Source organism: Periophthalmus magnuspinnatus, chromosome 17 (assembly GCF_009829125.3).
Source record: "Periophthalmus magnuspinnatus isolate fPerMag1 chromosome 17, fPerMag1.2.pri, whole genome shotgun sequence".
NCBI lineage: Eukaryota > Metazoa > Chordata > Actinopteri > Gobiiformes > Gobiidae > Periophthalmus > Periophthalmus magnuspinnatus.
The window spans coordinates 7924699-7946917 of NC_047142.1; the positions used below are offsets into that span (position 1 = coordinate 7924699).

Consider the following 22219-nt stretch of genomic DNA (forward strand, 5'->3'; position numbering starts at 1 on the left):
ATCACTCCCTCTTCTCTCTATCTTCTCTCACTCTCCCTCTTCCCTGTCTCTCCCTCTCTTCTCTCTCCCTCTTCCCTCTGTCTTCTATCTCCCCCCTCATCTCTTGCCTTCCCTTTTCCTCTTCCCTCTCTCTTCCATCTCTCCCTCTTCTTTGTTCTCTCACTCTCCCTCTTCCCTCTCTTTTCTCTCTCACTCTTCCCTCTCTCTTCCATCTCCCCCTTCTTTTCTCTCTCTTCTCTTGCTCTCCTTCCCTCTCGGTCCTCCCTCTCTCTTCTATCTCCCCCTCTTCTCTCTAGCTTCTCTCACTCTCCCTCTTCCCTGTCTCTCCCTCTCTTCTCTCTCTTTTTTCCATCTCTCTTCCATTTCCCCCTCTTCTCCGTTCTCTGGCTCTATCTCTTCCCTCTCTTTTCTTTCTTCCATCTCCCCCCTCCTCTTTTTCTCTTTCTTCTTTCTCTCTTATCCCACTCTTCCCTCTATCTCCCTGTTCATTCTCTCTTTCTAACTACCCCTCTCTCTCTCTCACTTGTTTTGTGTGCACTTGAAGCTCATCAATACTGTTCGATTACACCTGACACAGGCGCGAGGGAAGTTCAAATTACTTTACCTTACAGATATTGGCCCTGGGAGACACACATAATAAAACAAAAAAAGCTTTTTATTTTCATTTCTGTCAAGATTCTGAACTGAAACTGTTGTTTGCTTCACCTGCACAGCACAAAGTTTAGCTATGGGGCTGCGACAAATCATATGTTATGCTCCTAATTGCCACATTAAAAAAAAACAAAAACATTTTTGTGGTACCTGTTGGTCTATTACTTTGAACTCTAAGATGTCAGTTCCCAACTATAGCACACTGCAAATCAGTGATTAGACAATAACTTCAATGTATAAGACATAAAAGAGTCTGTGAAGACAGTATATTTAGTAAATGCTGACAGTGTACAAATCAGGGTTAATTACAGGCATTAGCAGAGCTGCTATAACGTCAGATTAATCAGGACAAATTGATTCATGTAATTATTGATAAATATTATCTACATCAGTGATCATAGATCCTAGATTGGAATAAAGGATTTATTATCCACACACCTCTGTTATGAAATCAAGATAGCAAACGAACAAAATATATTTTGAGATGTGTAAAACACTGTAAACATCCTCTACGGTTTCCCCATTCAGCATATCTAGTTTGTATTTAAAACGTTCTAAATTGCAACAGGAGTAATCATTTGACAGGTTGACTAACTGTAAAAAGAATCACTGATTATACTAAAATAATCATTAGTTGCAGCTCTAAAAATAGCAGAGGCTGACCTCATCTAAAACCAGTCTGATATCTGCAGTTTGGAAGATACAAACCGTTCGCTCTCTTTAAGATGTCTCATCAGACTGATGTTATTGGTGATAATGGCATGGACTAGTGGCACACAAAGCCCATAAAGGTTTGTGAAATGTGTAACTACCAGCAAACAGCAGCTAGGACAACTCAAGCAGTTAGTTCCTCACGAGGTCATGGGAGCAAAGGTTTGGCCCCAGATCTCCTCAGTGATGCCTGTGTTAAAGCTGTGAACTGTTTCAGTCTGAGACCACAGCTGTATCCCTCGAGTCTCTGCCCATCACTGACACTGCACCAAAGAAGACACAACACACACCACACACTTCAAACAGTCTTCACCCATTCACAGCTACAGAATGAGAGTTTTCCACTATTTTATCATTTGCATTCAGTACATTTATGGAGATGCATTTTTCATAGTCATTGTGTTTTTTCACCAAAAATTAACGGTTATTAAGCTTTTATTACCAAATCCAAATGTCAGTGTGAGGATTATATATAAAGAAAAGTATTTTGCAGGCCATCTTACAGTGGCAAAGTGACTTTGGTTAACCATGGTGACAGTTGGTAAAAGAAAGGCATTGTTCAAGATGTAACAGAATCTCAAACACTCTCATTAAGAGTTGGTTCATTATTTTTATTTCATGTAAAATGTTTTGACATCCCTCTACAGGTGACAGGAGGCGTGTTCCAGGAGGGTCAAAGTGGGTTATACCAAATGAGTGAAGTGATTAGTGCTAAGACCTGGGCAGTTATGGGACGTCTTTGTTGTGATATTGGGAGATTGAAATTCTTACAGAAGAAAATCTCCTTGCTGGCCAGGTCACTGCTGGTGATGGAGGTGGAGAGACTGAGGAAAGTGAACAGTTTTGCTGCTGCGACAGTACAAGTACTTTGTAACTCAAAGTAATATAATACACAGTATAGAACAGGATAGTTTGTTTATACTGTGCCTAAGTGGCAGCTGTAAAACTGTGGTCCTCCTGCAATACACTGACCCAACATGACTATTCAGGCTCATATCAGTCTCTTGTAAATGTGCCATACAGCACCTTAAACTTTTCAAAATCTGGATAAAATGTTCAGTTTGATGACGTGAAAACGGCCATGAAAAACATCCTGCCCTCTCTTTATTTTTTTTTCTTTTTAAATAGATCATCTTGTGTGAAAATTATAGCAAATCAATACTAAAAGAACAGAGGAGTGGATGTCATTTGTGGCTATCTCTGAAGAAAAGCTTATGTAATTTATTGTCCTTACATACAATATTCCAACACATTTAAAATTAGACACAGACTGTGTGTAGTATTGCCTAGTGATAACATGCAGCACACATGCAGGGCCATGCCTCATAAATAACACTGCACATACATAGGCCCTATGTTGTGTACATGCTGCAGGTGTCTGACAAAGAGCAGCATCTTTAATACATCACACTAATAGAAAACAGTGTACGCACTGCATTTGTCGTCAGGACTCCAGAAATCTGAAACCAATAAATCATGGGCACTGCTTCTGTCAGAGGGCAAACATACAGGTTTAGTCCTTCTTGCACGTGTTCAGTTCAGACAAGCAGAATGATCTCCCACAATCCCCTTCTTCTCTGCACGGGGGAGAACCTTGTCAATCACAGCTTTTAATCAGTGCTACATGATGGCAAAAGCCTGGTACATTTAAAACTGCAGTATTATATTCCCTTACAATGGGATTAAAACAGCTTCATTTGTCAGGTTATCCTCACATCCAATCAATAGCAGTTGTTGCCAGACAGCTTTTAAAATGAATTTGGCAAGGCAAGGTCTACTATATTACTTACTAAACTACTAAAAACTTACGAAAAAAATATACACAATACAGTCTACCAAATTTAGCAGAGTTTGATCCAGTCTGATCGATTGCTATAAATTCATGGAAAATTCAATGACAATTTTTTGTAGGTGCAATATAGGCACTCTCAGGACACTCAGACATAAGTGTCTGTGCACTGCATGACTGTGAGGGGTGTCCATCAGACTCCATTACACTGAGAATAGTGGACTTCAGCAACACATCTACTGCTCATGTAAACCTACTCAAAACGACGACAGCACTGAAGTCGTTCATGACAAATGTAAGTAAAAATAAAAATAGAATGAATTGTAAATAACAAAAAATACATGATTACAAGTAGGCTATAAGCTAAATCAAATTCCTCAAAAGAAAAGTCTAAATTACATCTGCAAACTCTTATGACTATGTTTTGGCTTTACGCAGTTTATGGGTGTGTTGATTTTTATACAAACTGCACCTTCTGGCAGCCCTGATATGATTTCACATGTTCAGGACAGTTAGTGTGAAGGCCAGTGTGCACAGCTTTGTGGGATTTGATTTAGCCTATTTCATAGTAGGCCTACTTTATTTATTTTCTGTATTTTGCTGATGACTGCATTGATGAATATTGTAATGACAAATAATGTTTTCTACCATAGATATTTATAAGTGCAGCGAAACGTTTCTGGAGTTAGAAAACGTGTGATGTAATTTAACTTTCCTCTGTCATGGCTTTGCTGCTTAGATGAACCTACAGACAGGTCTGAATCATTGCATTAAAAGGGCCTTGTTTTATGAGCAGCATGAAGGACCTGATGGTTTTGCACTTTTTAATGCTGCCACTAGAAGGCACTCGTGCTCCTTTAGTGAATAGGCCATAGCATGAACACAACTACCTTACTGCAAAATGTCAAATCAAATTAACCAAGTAAACAGAAATATGCCCTAAATAGTCAAATTAGAATGTCATCACATTTTGAATAAAGATTTATAATCAATCAAGGGCAACAGTGGCTGTTTTTTCTCTGTAAATATCCCAATGCCAAGCCCTGCTTTAAATTTGGTGTTTTTAATATGCAGAGAAGCAACCCTATAATTTAAAAAGTTTAAAGACATCGACAAGTGCCTAGCTGCGGGTGTAATGGTACTGGCCTGGTCCTGATCTGACCACACAGATGGAACAAGTATAAAAGAGATGTTAAGCCACTGTATCGTTAAAAAGAACTAATAAAATCACATGACAAATAATTATAAAATAGTCTACATTAAACTGAGCGACTAAGGAAGTCAAAATTGTTAAGTCTGGACACACTATGTTGGTGGGATATCCCAAAATAAAGCGCCTTTGCCTGGTCATGTTTGCCCCGGCTGCAGAGGGTACTCCCGCCGTGACTCCGGTGATCCGTGGCAGGTTGAAATGTGGACGACCGCCAAAAGAACAAGACAGGACAGCGCTCCACAGTGAGACAGGTTCTACTAGTCCAAATGAGAAGTGTGAGAAGCAAAACTGTCAGACAACCAATTACTGCGCGGGCTGAGAGAGAAGAGCAGGGCCTCGGGAGAGCAGCCATGGAGGCACTGCTTATCCGGACTCTTACCTGCACTCTTACCTGGACATTTACCTGGACATTTACCTGGACTCTTACCTAGACATTTACCTGGACATTTACCTGTACATTTACCTGGACATTTACCTGTACATTTACCTGGACTCTTACCTAGACATTTACCCGGACTCTTCCCTGGACTCTTGCCTGGACACTTGTCAAGGAAAATCAAATCCGATCAAGTGAGCAAACGCCTTCAGGGGCTGGTGCTACTGCGCAGTGTTCAAAATAACAATGTTCTGTTTGCCATCAACAGGATACAAGCGATGCTTTGGCCAACTTAAAAATATATAAGATGCATTTGTGCAGGTTCCTTCTCACACTTATCAACAACACCCAACACTGTCATCTTTGTGTTCATTCAAATCTGTAACCAGGAGTTATCTGAGTGAAAGATGATTAAAAGGGCCTCTAGAGCCTACAGTTGGCTGTCAATCATTTATGAAAATATTTTATATATATATAATATATAATATAATATAATATATATATATATATGCATTAGAGGAGAAAGTTCTCCCACTGTAACTTTGTGGCATAGAGTTTCAGTTTTACTGAGGGCTGACGTGGAGCTGCCAACAGAACTCCACCCGAGTTCTGTCTGGATTGCAAATAGATCATTGTCTTTTCCAAGCAGAACCTGTTTTAGGACTAAAGATCTGGAACAGTCAACCCAGTTAGAACCCAGTGTCTGGCATCACAGTTCAATAGTGGTGGTACCTTATTCATAATCTCTGTTAGATGGAGCCATTGTTTTGCCATTTTGTTTGTAGGTATGTTATCATAGTTAAATGGAATGTAGTCTTTCATGCAAGAAGGCGGCAGGTCAATGCGAATGGTTGAAGTATAACCTCTCATACACAGTTCAGATACTCTTTGACTCTTAACTGTCAAAGGAGCTCCCAGCATTGTGGTTAGATATATCTTTACTGGATGGGAGTGCACTTGTCTTGTTGCTTATCTTTTCACTTGCAAATGTGTTATCACTTTGTTTATCTAATAATGCATACACTAACTGCTCTGTAGATGGACTCTGGACAGAGGATACTGACACAGGAACAGTTATGGAAGTGCAACATGATTGACCAACTTAGTGACATTGAGTTAGTTCTTAAGCCTTTTGCATCCTTAGGCCACTGTCTCTGACCATAGCGTTAGTCAAGCTTTTTCCATGCATCGTTGTATGCCTCTTCATCACTGCGATAAAACATTCCCTATAGACATTTCAGTGCAGGACTAGTGATGTGCAGGACCAGTGATTTATCAGCAGGAGCTATGCCATTGCAGTCCATAAGAGAGACAAAGGACGTCATCCATTCGATGTGGGTGATTGGATCTCTGCTGAACACGATGGGCATTGGCACTGGGATTCTGTTTATGGCTTTTGAATAGCTGATTCACAAGAGTCCATATTGCCCCTCATGAGAGGCTATCATAGACTGTATATATAAATGGACAAAGCTAACTATCTAGCCACCCTGTTCCAAATAGGAAGTGAGGGCCTTGGCTCCATCAGTTCTGGCTCCATCGGTTCTGGCTCCATCGGTTCTGGCTCCATCGACTTTGGCTCCGATTCACTTTGCACTGAAAAAACTGTTGCTCCTCTTTCTGTAATTGCTGCTGTCAAGCTTGTCATTTTTATCTTAAAAATGTTTGTATTAACATGATCCTGGTATTTTATTTCACTATTGTGGTCATCAATGTGAACATGAATAACAAACAAATCAGGTGGCTTCTTTTCCCAAAAATGCTCCCACTAGCGTTAGCACATGGTTTGATTGGGAATGGGCGATACTTTCAATAACCTCGCTCCGGACTGGCTCTTTGGTAGCTGTGACACTCCCGGTCAGAATTCTAAATATGGAACTATGCTCCATATCAGCCACCCTCCAAAATAAACATGTACCATGTGAAAACCAGAAGTTAACTCTTACTGACAATTAACCTAGTATCAAAAAATGCAATGACTGTTTTTAGTAAAGGAAAAGAAGGATTGAATAGCTTAGTATGCATAACCACCAGGACAAAGAAGGCATAGAGGCATAGTTACTTCACTAATAGCCCACCTTACTACTTTCATTTATTATTTTATCAGCTCACTGTGCATATTACTTGATAATAACATTGTCATTAAAACACTAATTTGTGAGTTAGAGTGAATGCATTTGTTGATTATAGTGCAAACTAAACTTTATGTAATAATCTTTGCTACAATATCTCTAACTGTATTTCAATGAATCCTTTTACAGAGTAAAGTTAGGCACATCTCATTTCTCAGTATCTCACAGTGGCTCAGTCTGTGTGCTGCAGTGAGAGGGTCAGGCCTTCATTAATAAGCCGTGCTGAGCTCATATTAAAAACCACATGTTTATGAGAGAACAGCCGCAGCGTTGGAAAGGCCACTCCGGATGTCTCTTATCTCATTTGTCTCAGTCCTGTCTGATCTTGTCCCCGCTCTCCCTCTCTACTGATGAGAAACAATATATTCATTTTCTGCCTCTGCGATTCCCTCCTCTGCTCTAGCCTCCTGTGGGAGTCCAGTTGGCGAGAGAGTCGAGCCTAGAGCTGAAGGTAGAAAATTAGCAAATACACCAATGCCAGTAATTGTGAAAATTGCAGCAAATAGACCCCAAGTGAACTGAAAGAACAATCAGAGAAAAAAATCCGCCTACCCAAGTTGCCCAGTTTATCTAAATTCCAATACTACAGTCAGTAATGGAAAACAGTGTAGGGATGCCATTGCGAATAGGCTATGGCGGTGTAATCCCTGGGCCCACTGGAGTCCATTTAATCAATGCTACAGACATGAGCATATAAGAGAGGAGCAGTCCGCAAATGGGAGCGGAGTTCTGAGTCAGCTCGCAGGAGATTAAAAAGTAGAGGAGGATGAATAATGGAGGAGGAGAATGGTGGGAAAATTGCCGAATGTGGCAAATCATCAAGAAACGCCTCCCGTGAATAATTCTGTAAAAATAAAATCTACTGGAGAAAAACTGTCTGTGTTAAAACTCAAAATCCCAATAAGTCTTAATTGGGGATTTTGCTGTATGTTGCCTCATATTCAGGGTCATTGTTTGGAGCTCAACTAATATGCACCCCAGATAACCTGCAACCCTGCACTTTTTGGTTGGAATATGTGTAACTAACTCTATGACTGAGTTTGGCAATGATTACTAAAATTATACAGAATGCAATTGCAAGAGGTACAGTTCTATGCACAAGTTATATCCTGGATGATTCTTGAGATGTTTGGCCTCCAATTTACCCCATCATCTTAAAACATATACATTCTATTGATGCACAAAACATTTAAAGAGTGCTCACAAGGACTAAACTCGAACTAAACCAACAAAGGAACCAGACAAAAGCTAAACTAGAGCCATGAACACAACCAAGTCTACATCAGGACAAAAATCAGGATCAAGAACCAAATCAGGACTGTGTACAAACCTTCTCTACCACTTTGAGACTTTGAGATATAAATCAGAGAAACAACATTCAAAAACAGATGAATAACTAATAAACAAACAAATAAATAAACACACAAACAAAAACTCAAATGTAAAAGAATTTGTGGTTATTGTGAAAATAAATAAATAATAAATAAATAAATAAATATATATATATATATATATATATATATATATATATATATATATATATATATATATATTATATATATATATATTATATTATTTATTTTCACAATTAACCACAAATTCTTTTACATTTGAGTTTTTTGTTTGTGTGTTTATTTATTTGTTTGTTTATTAGTTATTCATCTGTTTTTGAATGTTGTTTCTCTGATTATATCTCAAAGTCTCAAAGTGGTAGAGAAGGTTTGTACACAGTCCTGATTGGTTCTTGATCCTGATTTTTGTCCTGATGTAGACTTGGTTGTGTTCATGGCTCTAGTTTAGCTTTTGTCTGGTTCCTTTGTTGGTTTAGTTCGAGTTTAGTCCTTGTGAGCACTCTTTAAATGTTTTGTGCATCAATAGAATGTATATGTTTTAAGATGATGGGGTAAATTGGAGGCCAAACATCTCAAGAATCATCCAGGATATAACTTGTGCATAGAACTGTACCTCTTACAATTGCATTCTGTATAATTTTAGTAATCATTGCAAACTCAGTCATAGAGTTAGTTACACATATTCCAACCAAAAAGTGCAGGGTTGCAGGTTATCTGGGGTGCATATTAGTTGAGCTCCAAACAATGACCCTGAATATGAGGCAACATACAGCAAAATCCCCAATTAAGACTTATTGGGATTTTGAGTTTTAACACAGACAGTTTTTCTCCAGTAGATTTTATTTTTACAGAATTATTCACGGGAGGCGTTTATTGATGATTTGCCACATTCGGCAATTTTCCCACATTCTCCTCCTCCATTATTCATCCTCCTCTACTTTTTAATCTCCTGCGAGCTGACTCAGAACTCCGCTCCCATTTGCGGACTGCTCCTCTCTTATATGCTCATGTCTGTAGCATTGATTAAATGGACTCCAGTGGGCCCAGGGATTACACCGCCATAGCCTATTCGCAATGGCATCCCTACACTGTTTTCCATTACTGACTGTAGTATTGGAATTTAGATAAACTGGGCAACTTGGGTAGGCGGATTTTTTTCTCTGATTGTTCTTTCAGTTCACTTGGGGTCTATTTGCTGCAATTTTCACAATTACTGGCATTGGTGTATTTGCTAATTTTCTACCTTCAGCTCTAGGCTCGACTCTCTCGCCAACTGGACTCCCACAGGAGGCTAGAGCAGAGGAGGGAATCGCAGAGGCAGAAAATGAATATATTGTTTCTCATCAGTAGAGAGGGAGAGCGGGGACAAGATCAGACAGGACTGAGACAAATGAGATAAGAGACATCCGGAGTGGCCTTTCCAACGCTGCGGCTGTTCTCTCATAAACATGTGGTTTTTAATATGAGCTCAGCACGGCTTATTAATGAAGGCCTGACCCTCTCACTGCAGCACACAGACTGAGCCACTGTGAGATACTGAGAAATGAGATGTGCCTAACTTTACTCTATAAAAGGATTCATTGAAATACAGTTAGAGATATTGTAGCAAAGATTATTACATAAAGTTTAGTTTGCACTATAATCAACAAATGCATTCACTCTAACTCACAAATTAGTGTTTTAATGACAATGTTATTATCAAGTAATATGCACAGTGAGCTGATAAAATAATAAATGAAAGTAGTAAAGTGGGCTATTAGTGAAGTAACTATGCCTCTATGCCTTCTTTATCCTGGTGGTTATGCATACTAAGCTATTCAATCCTTCTTTTCCTTTACTAAAAACAGTCATTGCATTTTTTGATACTAGGTTAATTGTCAGTAACAGTTAACTTCTGGTTTTCACATGGTACATGTTTATTTTGGAGGGTGGCTGATATGGAGCATAGTTCCATATTTAGAATTCTGACCGGGAGTGTCACAGCTACCAAAGAGCCAGTCCGGAGCAAGGTTATTGAAAGTATCGCCCATTCCCAATCAAACCATGCTCCCACTGCTAACGCTAGTGGGAGCATTTTTGGGAAAAGAAGCCACCTGATTTGTTTGTTATTCATGTTCACATTGATGACCACAATAGTGAAATAAAATACCAGGATTATGTTAATACAAACATTTTTAAGATAAAAATGACAAGCTTGACAGCAGCAATTACAGAAAGAGGAGCAACAGTTTTTCAGTGCAAAGTGAATCGGAGCCAAAGTCGATGGAGCCAGAACCGATGGAGCCAGAACTGATGGAGCCAGAACTGATGGAGCCAAGGCCCTCACTTCCTATTTGGAACAGGGTGGCTAGATAGTTAGCTTTGTCCATTTATATATACAGTCTATGATAGCCTCTCATGAGGGGCAATATGGACTCTTGTGAATCAGCTATTCAAAAGCCATAAACAGAATCCCAGTGCCAATGCCCATCGTGTTCAGCAGAGATCCAATCACCCACATCGAATGGATGACGTCCTTTGTCTCTCTTATGGACTGCAATGGCATAGCTCCTGCTGATAAATCACTGGTCCTGCACATCACTAGTCCTGCACTGAAATGTCTATAGGGAATGTTTTATCGCAGTGATGAAGAGGCATACAACGATGCATGGAAAAAGCTTGACTAACGCTATGGTCAGAGACAGTGGCCTAAGGATGCAAAAGGCTTAAGAACTAACTCAATGTCACTAAGTTGGTCAATCATGTTGCACTTCCATAACTGTTCCTGTGTCAGTATCCTCTGTCCAGAGTCCATCTACAGAGCAGTTAGTGTATGCATTATTAGATAAACAAAGTGATAACACATTTGCAAGTGAAAAGATAAGCAACAAGACAAGTGCACTCCCATCCAGTAAAGATATATCTAACCACAATGCTGGGAGCTCCTTTAACAGTTAAGAGTCAAAGAGTATCTGAACTGTGTATGAGAGGTTATACTTCAACCATTCGCATTGACCTGCCGCCTTCTTGCATGAAAGACTACATTCCATTTAACTATGATAACATACCTACAAACAAAATGGCAAAACAATGGCTCCATCTAACAGAGATTATGAATAAGGTACCACCACTATTGAACTGTGATGCCAGACACTGGGTTCTAACTGGGTTTGACTGTTCCAGATCTTTAGTCCTAAAACAAGTTCTGCTTGGAAAAGACAATGATCTATTTGCAATCCAGACAGAACTCGGGTGGAGTTCTGTTGGCAGCTCCACGTCAGCCCTCAGTAAAACTGAAACTCTATGCCACAAAGTTACAGTGAGAGAACTTTCTCCTCTAATGCATATATATATATATATATATATATATATATATATATATATATATATATATATATATATATATATATATATATATATATATATATATATATATATATATATATATATATATATATATATATATATATATATATATATATATATATATAAAATATTTTCATAAATGATTGACAGCCAACTGTAGGCTCTAGAGGCCCTTTTAATCATCTTTCACTCAGATAACTCCTGGTCACTCTTACAGATTTGAATGAACACAAAGATGACAGTGTTGGGTGTTGTTGATAAGTGTGAGAAGGAACCTGCACAAATGCATCTTATATATTTTTAAGTTGGCCAAAGCATCGCTTGTATCCTGTTGATGGCAAACAGAACATTGTTATTTTGAACACTGCGCAGTAGCACCAGCCCCTGAAGGCGTTTGCTCACTTGATCGGATTTGATTTTCCTTGACAAGTGTCCAGGCAAGAGTCCAGGGAAGAGTCCGGGTAAATGTCCAGGTAAATGTACAGGTAAATGTCCAGGTAAATGTCCAGGTAAGAGTGCAGGTAAGAGTCCGGATAAGCAGTGCCTCCATGGCTGCTCTCCCGAGGCCCTGCTCTTCTCTCTCAGCCCGCGCAGTAATTGGTGTCTGACAGTTTTGCTTCTCACACTTCTCATTTGGACTAGTAGAACCTGTCTCACTGTGGAGCGCTGTCCTGTCTTGTTCTTTTGGCGGTCGTCCACATTTCAACCTGCCACGGATCACCGGAGTCACGGCGGGAGTACCCTCTGCAGCCGGGGCAAACATGACCAGGCAAAGGCGCTTTATTTTGGGATATCCCACCAACATAGTGTGTCCAGACTTAACAATTTTGACTTCCTTAGTCGCTCAGTTTAATGTAGACTATTTTATAATTATTTGTCATGTGATTTTATTAGTTCTTTTTAACGATACAGTGGCTTAACATCTCTTTTATACTTGTTCCATCTGTGTGGTCAGATCAGGACCAGGCCAGTACCATTACACCCGCAGCTGGGCACTTGTCGATGTCTTTAAACTTTTTAAATTATAGGGTTGCTTCTCTGCATATTAAAAACACCAAATTTAAAGCAGGGCTTGGCATTGGGATATTTACAGAGAAAAAACAGCCACTGTTGCCCTTGATTGATTATAAATCTTTATTCAAAATGTGATGACATTCTAATTTGACTATTTAGGGCATATTTCTGTTTACTTGGTTAATTTGATTTGACATTTTGCAGTAAGGTAGTTGTGTTCATGCTATGGCCTATTCACTAAAGGAGCACGAGTGCCTTCTAGTGGCAGAATTAAAAAGTGCAAAACCATCAGGTCCTTCATGCTGCTCATAAAACAAGGCCCTTTTAATGCAATGATTCAGACCTGTCTGTAGGTTCATCTAAGCAGCAAAGCCATGACAGAGGAAAGTTAAATTACATCACACGTTTTCTAACTCCAGAAACGTTTCGCTGCACTTATAAATATCTATGGTAGAAAACATTATTTGTCATTACAATATTCATCAATGCAGTCATCAGCAAAATACAGAAAATAAATAAAGTAGGCCTACTATGAAATAGGCTAAATCAAATCCCACAAAGCTGTGCACACTGGCCTTCACACTAACTGTCCTGAACATGTGAAATCATATCAGGGCTGCCAGAAGGTGCAGTTTGTATAAAAATCAACACACCCATAAACTGCGTAAAGCCAAAACATAGTCATAAGAGTTTGCAGATGTAATTTAGACTTTTCTTTTGAGGAATTTGATTTAGCTTATAGCCTACTTGTAATCATGTATTTTTTGTTATTTACAATTCATTCTATTTTTATTTTTACTTACATTTGTCATGAACGACTTCAGTGCTGTCGTCGTTTTGAGTAGGTTTACATGAGCAGTAGATGTGTTGCTGAAGTCCACTATTCTCAGTGTAATGGAGTCTGATGGACACCCCTCACAGTCATGCAGTGCACAGACACTTATGTCTGAGTGTCCTGAGAGTGCCTATATTGCACCTACAAAAAATTGTCATTGAATTTTCCATGAATTTATAGCAATCGATCAGACTGGATCAAACTCTGCTAAATTTGGTAGACTGTATTGTGTATATTTTTTTCATAAGTTTTTAGTAGTTTAGTAAGTAATATAGTAGACCTTGCCTTGCCAAATTCATTTTAAAAGCTGTCTGGCAACAACTGCTATTGATTGGATGTGAGGATAACCTGACAAATGAAGCTGTTTTAATCCCATTGTAAGGGAATATAATACTGCAGTTTTAAATGTACCAGGCTTTTGCCATCATGTAGCACTGATTAAAAGCTGTGATTGACAAGGTTCTCCCCCGTGCAGAGAAGAAGGGGATTGTGGGAGATCATTCTGCTTGTCTGAACTGAACACGTGCAAGAAGGACTAAACCTGTATGTTTGCCCTCTGACAGAAGCAGTGCCCATGATTTATTGGTTTCAGATTTCTGGAGTCCTGACGACAAATGCAGTGCGTACACTGTTTTCTATTAGTGTGATGTATTAAAGATGCTGCTCTTTGTCAGACACCTGCAGCATGTACACAACATAGGGCCTATGTATGTGCAGTGTTATTTATGAGGCATGGCCCTGCATGTGTGCTGCATGTTATCACTAGGCAATACTACACACAGTCTGTGTCTAATTTTAAATGTGTTGGAATATTGTATGTAAGGGCAATAAATTACATAAGCTTTTCTTCAGAGATAGCCACAAATGACATCCACTCCTCTGTTCTTTTAGTATTGATTTGCTATAATTTTCACACAAGATGATCTATTTAAAAAGAAAAAAAAAATAAAGAGAGGGCAGGATGTTTTTCATGGCCGTTTTCACGTCATCAAACTGAACATTTTATCCAGATTTTGAAAAGTTTAAGGTGCTGTATGGCACATTTACAAGAGACTGATATGAGCCTGAATAGTCATGTTGGGTCAGTGTATTGCAGGAGGACCACAGTTTTACAGCTGCCACTTAGGCACAGTATAAACAAACTATCCTGTTCTATACTGTGTATTATATTACTTTGAGTTACAAAGTACTTGTACTGTCGCAGCAGCAAAACTGTTCACTTTCCTCAGTCTCTCCACCTCCATCACCAGCAGTGACCTGGCCAGCAAGGAGATTTTCTTCTGTAAGAATTTCAATCTCCCAATATCACAACAAAGACGTCCCATAACTGCCCAGGTCTTAGCACTAATCACTTCACTCATTTGGTATAACCCACTTTGACCCTCCTGGAACACGCCTCCTGTCACCTGTAGAGGGATGTCAAAACATTTTACATGAAATAAAAATAATGAACCAACTCTTAATGAGAGTGTTTGAGATTCTGTTACATCTTGAACAATGCCTTTCTTTTACCAACTGTCACCATGGTTAACCAAAGTCACTTTGCCACTGTAAGATGGCCTGCAAAATACTTTTCTTTATATATAATCCTCACACTGACATTTGGATTTGGTAATAAAAGCTTAATAACCATTAATTTTTGGTGAAAAAACACAATGACTATGAAAAATGCATCTCCATAAATGTACTGAATGCAAATGATAAAATAGTGGAAAACTCTCATTCTGTAGCTGTGAATGGGTGAAGACTGTTTGAAGTGTGTGGTGTGTGTCGTGTCTTCTTTGGTGCAGTGTCAGTGATGGGCAGAGACTCGAGGGATACAGATGTGGTCTCAGACTGAAACAGTTCACAGCTTTAACACAGGCATCACTGAGGAGATCTGGGGCCAAACCTTTGCTCCCATGACCTCGTGAGGAACTAACTGCTTGAGTTGTCCTAGCTGCTGTTTGCTGGTAGTTACACATTTCACAAACCTTTATGGGCTTTGTGTGCCACTAGTCCATGCCATTATCACCAATAACATCAGTCTGATGAGACATCTTAAAGAGAGCGAACGGTTTGTATCTTCCAAACTGCAGATATCAGACTGGTTTTAGATGAGGTCAGCCTCTGCTATTTTTAGAGCTGCAACTAATGATTATTTTAGTATAATCAGTGATTCTTTTTACAGTTAGTCAACCTGTCAAATGATTACTCCTGTTGCAATTTAGAACGTTTTAAATACAAACTAGATATGCTGAATGGGGAAACCGTAGAGGATGTTTACAGTGTTTTACACATCTCAAAATATATTTTGTTCGTTTGCTATTTTGATTTCATAACAGAGGTGTGTGGATAATAAATCCTTTATTCCAATCTAGGATCTATGATCACTGATGTAGATAATATTTATCAATAATTACATGAATCAATTTGTCCTGATTAATCTGACGTTATAGCAGCTCTGCTAATGCCTGTAATTAACCCTGATTTGTACACTGTCAGCATTTACTAAATATACTGTCTTCACAGACTCTTTTATGTCTTATACATTGAAGTTATTGTCTAATCACTGATTTGCAGTGTGCTATAGTTGGGAACTGACATCTTAGAGTTCAAAGTAATAGACCAACAGGTACCACAAAAATGTTTTTGTTTTTTTTTAATGTGGCAATTAGGAGCATAACATATGATTTGTCGCAGCCCCATAGCTAAACTTTGTGCTGTGCAGGTGAAGCAAACAACAGTTTCAGTTCAGAATCTTGACAGAAATGAAAATAAAAAGCTTTTTTTGTTTTATTATGTGTGTCTCCCAGGGCCAATATCTGTAAGGTAAAGTAATTTGAACTTCCCTCGTGCCTGTGTCAGGTGTAATCGAACAGTATCGATGAGCTTCAAGTGCACACAAAACAAGTGAGAGAGAGAGAGGGGTAGTTAGAAAGAGAGAATGAAGAGGGAGATAGAGGGAAGAGTGGGATAAGAGAGAAAGAAGAAAGAGAAGAAGAGGAGGGGGGAGAAGGAAGAAAGAAAAGAGAGGGAAGAGATAGAGCCAGAGAACGGAGAAGAGGGGGAAATGGAAGAGAGACGGAAAAAAGAGAGAGAAGAGAAGGAGAGACAGGGAAGAGGGAGAGTGAGAGAAGCTAGAGAGAAGAGGGGGAGATAGAAGAGAGAAGGAGGACCGAGAGGGAAGGAGAGCAAGAGAAGAGAGAGAAAAGAAGGGGGAGATGGAAGAGAGAGGGAAGAGTGAGAGAGAAAAGAGAGGGAAGAGGGAGAGTGAGAGAACAAAGAAGAGGGAGAGATGGAAGAGAGAGGGAAGAGGAAAAGGGAAGGCAAGAGAAGAGGGGGGAGATAGAAGACAGAGGGAAGAGGGAGAGAGAAGAGAGGGAGAGACAGGGAAGAGGGAGAGTGAGAGAAGATAGAGAGAAGAGGGAGTGATGACAGAGAGAAGAGGGAGGAGGGGGAGATAAAAGAGAGCGGGAGGACTGAGAGGGAAAAGAGGAAGTAAGAGGGAAGGAGAGCAAGAGAAGAGAGAGAGAAGAGGGAAAAGATAGAAGAGAACGGGAGGAGGAAGAGCAAGAGAAGGGAGAGAGAAGAGAAGGAAGATGGAATAGAGAGGGGAGAGGAAGAGCAAGAGAAGCGAGAGAGAAGAGGGGGAGATAGAAGAGAGAGGGAAAAGCAAGAGAGAAGAGAGGGAAGGGAAGAGGGAGAGCAAGAGAAGATAGAGAGAAGAGGGAGGAGATGGAAGCGCAAGAGAGGAGAGAGAAGAGGGGGGATTGGAAGAGCAAAAGAGAAGAGAGGAAGAGAAAGTGAAGAGAGGGGAGATAGAAGAGTGAGAGAGAAGAGAGGAAGAGAGCATGAAGAAAGGGGAGATGGAAGAGCGAGAGAGAATGGGGAGAGATAGAAGAGAGAGGGAAAAGAGAGAAGAAAAGATAGAGAGAAAAATGGGGGAAAGAGAAAGAAGGGGGAGGTAGAAGAGAGAGGGAAGAGGGAAAGAGAAAGTAAAGAGGGGGATAGAGACAAAAAGAGAGTGAGCGAGAAGAGAGGAAGGGAGAGAGAGAAAGAGAGAGGAGGGGTTAATACTGAGCGCACATAGTTATAGGTTGAAGCAAACACCAAACCAGAGCGACGTCTCATATGCTCCATATTGAATCTCAGAGGACACAGCCACACAGGACTGGACGTAAGTCTTCTGGAAATTACTAATCAACACATTTAAGTATACGTTAAATGACTTTTTCAATTTTATTTATGTTCTATATCATTGAAGTGTAACATGGGGCGAAAGGTAGATTTGAGTGTAATATTTGATTACATTTGTATTTCATAATAATGGTTAATTCAATACTGATAACATACTGACTTTGCAGCTATATTGACTGCATTACATATGAACAGGAACATAGTTGGAAGACTCCAGTTGTGTTTGAGTGAAGGTGAACTACTAAATGAATGTAATGCTGTAGATTTGTGCATTTGAAGTTGTATGTGTTGCTACCAGGTAAAGGCTGTGTGCTGCTGCTAGGTAACTGCGATAAACATGTAGACTATGAGTTTTCAAACCTTTCAGACCAGGGCACCCAAAATCATCATGCAACCAACTTGAGACTCCCTCTGCAAAATGAAGTTGATGATGTAATAATTTCAAGTGACCTGTTGAATCAGGTTCATTTGATTTGTTTTGCTGTTTGATCTGATGTTGTCAATTCAGAAATTACTTACTTGCGACCTCCAATTAGGGAACCATTGTAGACCAACCTTATTAGGACAAGGACAAGTGTGTATGTCTGCATTGCACATCTGATATGTAAACAACTAAACGATCATTTTAGATTCACCATTGAAAAATGACAAAAATAAATGTTCATTTATTTAAAGTTAAAGTCTTGAGCAAGTCTGATCCCTTGACTCCACACAAAGGCCTATACAGGACACCACATTATTATAATCAGATACAAAATATAACATTACTACAGTAGCAGCTTGGAGGATTCATTTGAGGGAGTGGAAAAGATGATGGATGACTTTCTGACACGTGTAAACCAAACATAGACTATCTTTTTGCTTTTAGGTGTGACACGATGCTCACCCCAAACTGCTCCCTTGAGACTGTCTCCAGTGTTGGGTCCAACATGTCCATTGGGTGCCCTCACTCCTCTCTGCTCTGTGGGATAAACATGTCTCTTTTGGTTAATGTTAGCTCTGTGGATCTGGACGAGCTGTGTTTGAGCGAGGATGAGTACCTAGCACTTCACCTGGGACCTCTCCGATCACCCATCTTTGCTCCGGTCTGCGTCACCTACCTGAGCATTTTCCTCGTGGGGGTCTTGGGTAACTCTTTGACTTGTGCTGTAATTTTGCGTTACAAAGCCATGCAGACACCCACAAACTTGTACCTGTTAAGCCTGGCCCTATCAGACTTACTCGTACTCCTCCTGGGTATGCCTCTGGAGTTGTGGGAGATGTGGCGGAGCTATCCATTCCCATTAGGAGAGGGCGGTTGTTACTTCAAGACCTTTCTATTTGAGACTGTTTGCTTTGCATCTGTGCTTAACGTCACCGCCTTAAGTGTGGAGAGGTACATAGCGGTGGTGCATCCTTTAAAAGTGAAGAGCCTCTCCACCCGCGCCCATGTCAAGAGGGTGATTGTGATGCTTTGGGTGATGGCGATGATCTGCGCCGTGCCCAACACAAGTCTACACGGGATCCTCCTTCTACCCCCCAAGTTTGGACGGCCCTTCCCACGCTCGGCTATGTGCTGTGAGTCAATGCTTACTTTTATTATTTCATGTCTCTTTGTTTCAGTGTCTTGCCCAATGACACCACGATAGGGCAGCGAATCGTATCAGTCAGTAAAAGCATGTTGTTTGAGACTTTCATTATTTTTGTTTAAATGGCAATGATTCAAAATCTGTACTGTTTATGCTCAGGAAATTTATATTGAAGACCTTTTTTTTTTTTTTTTTTAAGATAAACTGAATCAAAAATGGTCATCAATCAGTTTTAGGAAAAAGACAGATAGATAGAATGGATGGTTAGAGACTAGACCAATAACTATCTGGTAATCCATGGGTTTCAGAGTGATGAAAATAAGCGTTGTTGCCATGGAAATCAAGAATACAAAACAAACAGGAAGCTTAAAATGAAACCAAGAGACATCCACTTTAGAGCACATGTGATATTATAACACCACATCTAATCCCTGGACCTGTTTTCCTCTTTTTTAATGTGTTTGTCTTTATCAGACCTTGTGAAGCCCACCTGGATGTACAAATTGACCATCCTCATCTCGTCTCTGGCCTTCTTCGTGCTCCCAGTGCTGGTCATGGGAGCGCTGTACTTCCTGATTGGCCTCACACTGTACAGGGAGAGGGGCATGAAAGCCCTCTCAGCCATGTTTGGAGTGGACAGTGTGTCAGAGGATCACATGCAGAGGCTGAGCAGACGCAACCTGCAAGTGACAAAAATGCTCTGTAAGAACCGCCTTTGTTTCTATGGAGACATTTCTCTTTTAATAAATGACCTTTATTATGTCATTTGTTTAGTATTTAAAGTTCTATTTTTATTTTTGTATGAGTCACTGTATTCTGATGATGTTGAAGTCATAGATGGAGCTGTTTTATAAGTAGATGGTTGGATAGGTTTTAAAATAACTCGTACGTGCTCTCAACTGAAAAAGCCACATACCAGGTGAATTCAGGCTCAAACTTTTGGAACATAGATAAAATATTATCTATATAATCAACATAAAACTTGACCAGTTCAAATTTGAGATTGCGTTACTGCTCCTGACTGGGTGCCCCAGTGGCATTGAAGGAATTTCCAGGGACAATAATTCATTGGATGTATATAGTAGTTTTCAAAACCTGGTGGTAGTAACTTACTGTTGTAGCCACAGCTGCCCTGAGGTAGACTGATGGAAATGAGGCCAATCTGTGCCACTGGCCCTTCCGACCACAACCAATCACTCACTCACACCACATTCACACGAGGCAATGTGGGTGAAGTGTCTTGCAGATTGACACAGCAACCATTTTCCACTAGAGCCACTGCTGTCCTGTTACTGCATAACCTGTTATTCCCAGCAGTCTCCCACCCAAGTAGCAACCAGGCGCAACCTTCCTTACCTTTTGAGAGTGGTATGGTGGTACTGTTTTGGTCACTGTATTGTTAAAATTGTAAGATAGGATCAATGCCTTACCAGAGGTCTTTCTTCACTGAGTGCTTCTTTTCATAATCATCTATATTATTAAACTATTAATCTTACACCTTGTTGACGCTCTACAATACAATATTTAGCATTGGCCCAGTGCTCTGACCTGTCTCCCCCTGCAGGTGTCCTCGTGGTGGTTTTCAGTCTGTGCTGGGCCCCCTTTCACGTGGACCGCCTCATGTGGAGCTTCCTCGACACCTCGTCCCAACTGCACCTTATGATATTTGAACCAGTGCACATAGTCTCGGGCGTCTTCTTCTACCTGAGCTCTGCAGTCAACCCCGTCCTCTATAGCCTCATGTCCACGCGCTTCAGGGAGATGTTTAGTCACCTGACCTGTCCACACTACAACTGGCTCAACCACTCCAGCCTGCGCCTCACCCAGCGCAGCACACTCAGCCATAAGGCACCCAGCAACACCAAGGAACTGTCATAGTGGATGTAAACACAGAAACATATTTAAATATGAAGGTGACACTGACTTAATTGACTTAATTAATAAACAGTAAACCATAAGACTGTGAAAAATGTATTTGTAAGTCAATAAAATATGAACTAAAAGATCCTCAGCAGGAGTATGTTTAAACCTCCATCCCCATGTGCTGCCAGTGAGCTAATTGTAAGTGTTTGGCACATTTTTGATTTGATAAAAGAACCACAGACCACTTCAGAAGCCCTTCATGAAGAAAAATACAACAAGGCAGTTTACGTCGCCCGGACTGGCGTTACCGGGGCCCCACCCTGGAGCCAGGCCTGGGGTGGGTGCTCGGCAGCGAGCGCCTGGTGGCCGGGTCGGGCCCAGCCCGAAGAAACGACGTGGGGCCGTCCTCCCGTGGACCCACCACCTGCGGGAGGAGCCATGAGGGGCGGGTGCGGAGAGATCCGGGTAGCAGTCGAAGGCGGGGACCTCGACGACCGGATCTCCGGACATGGAGACTAGCTCTGGGGACATGGAATGTCACCTCGCTGGGGGGGAAGGAGCCTGAGCTTGTGCGGGAGGTTGAGCGTTACCGGCTAGATATAGTCGGCCTCACCTCCACGCACAGCTTGGGCTCTGGAACCCATCTTCTTGAGAGGGGTTGGACTCTCCATTTCTCTGGCGTTGCCCGCGGGGAGCGGCGGCGAGCTGGTGTGGGCTTGCTCATTGCCCCACAGCTCAGCCACTGCGTGTTGGGGTTCACTCCGGTGAACGAGAGGGTCGCGTCCCTGCGCCTTCGGGTCGGGGACAGGTCTCTCACTGTTGTGTCGGCCTACGGGCCAAACAGCAGTGCAGAGTACCCGGCCTTCTTGGAGTCCCTGGGAGGGGTACTAGACAGTGCACCAACCGGGGACTCCGTTGTTCTCCTGGGGGACTTCAACGCCCATGTGGGTAACGACAGTGACACTTGGAGGGGCGTGATTGGGAGGAACGGCCTCCCCGATCTGAACCCGAGCGGTGTTTTGTTATTGGACTTCTGTGCTAGTCACAGCTTGTCCATAACAAACACCATGTTCGAGCACAAGGGTGTCCATCGGTGCACATGGCACCAGGACACTCTAGGTCGGAGGTCGATGATCGACTTTGTTGTCGTGTCATCTGACCTCCGACCGCGTGTCTTGGACACTCGGGTGA

General features: G+C 41.0%; 2 protein-coding genes across 3 annotated transcripts in view; both read left to right on the plus strand.

The window, feature by feature from the left end:
- Positions 1-22219, plus strand: part of LOC129456150 (NACHT, LRR and PYD domains-containing protein 3-like) — a 108281-nt gene that overhangs the window by 47076 nt on the left and 38986 nt on the right. The window lies entirely within an intron of this gene.
- LOC117385443 (neuromedin-U receptor 1-like) lies at positions 18476-21043 on the plus strand. Its single transcript, XM_033982735.1, has 3 exons — positions 18476-19154; positions 19640-19867; positions 20730-21043. Exons 1-3 carry the CDS (start codon positions 18476-18478, stop codon positions 21041-21043), a joined length of 1221 nt encoding a protein of 406 aa, XP_033838626.1.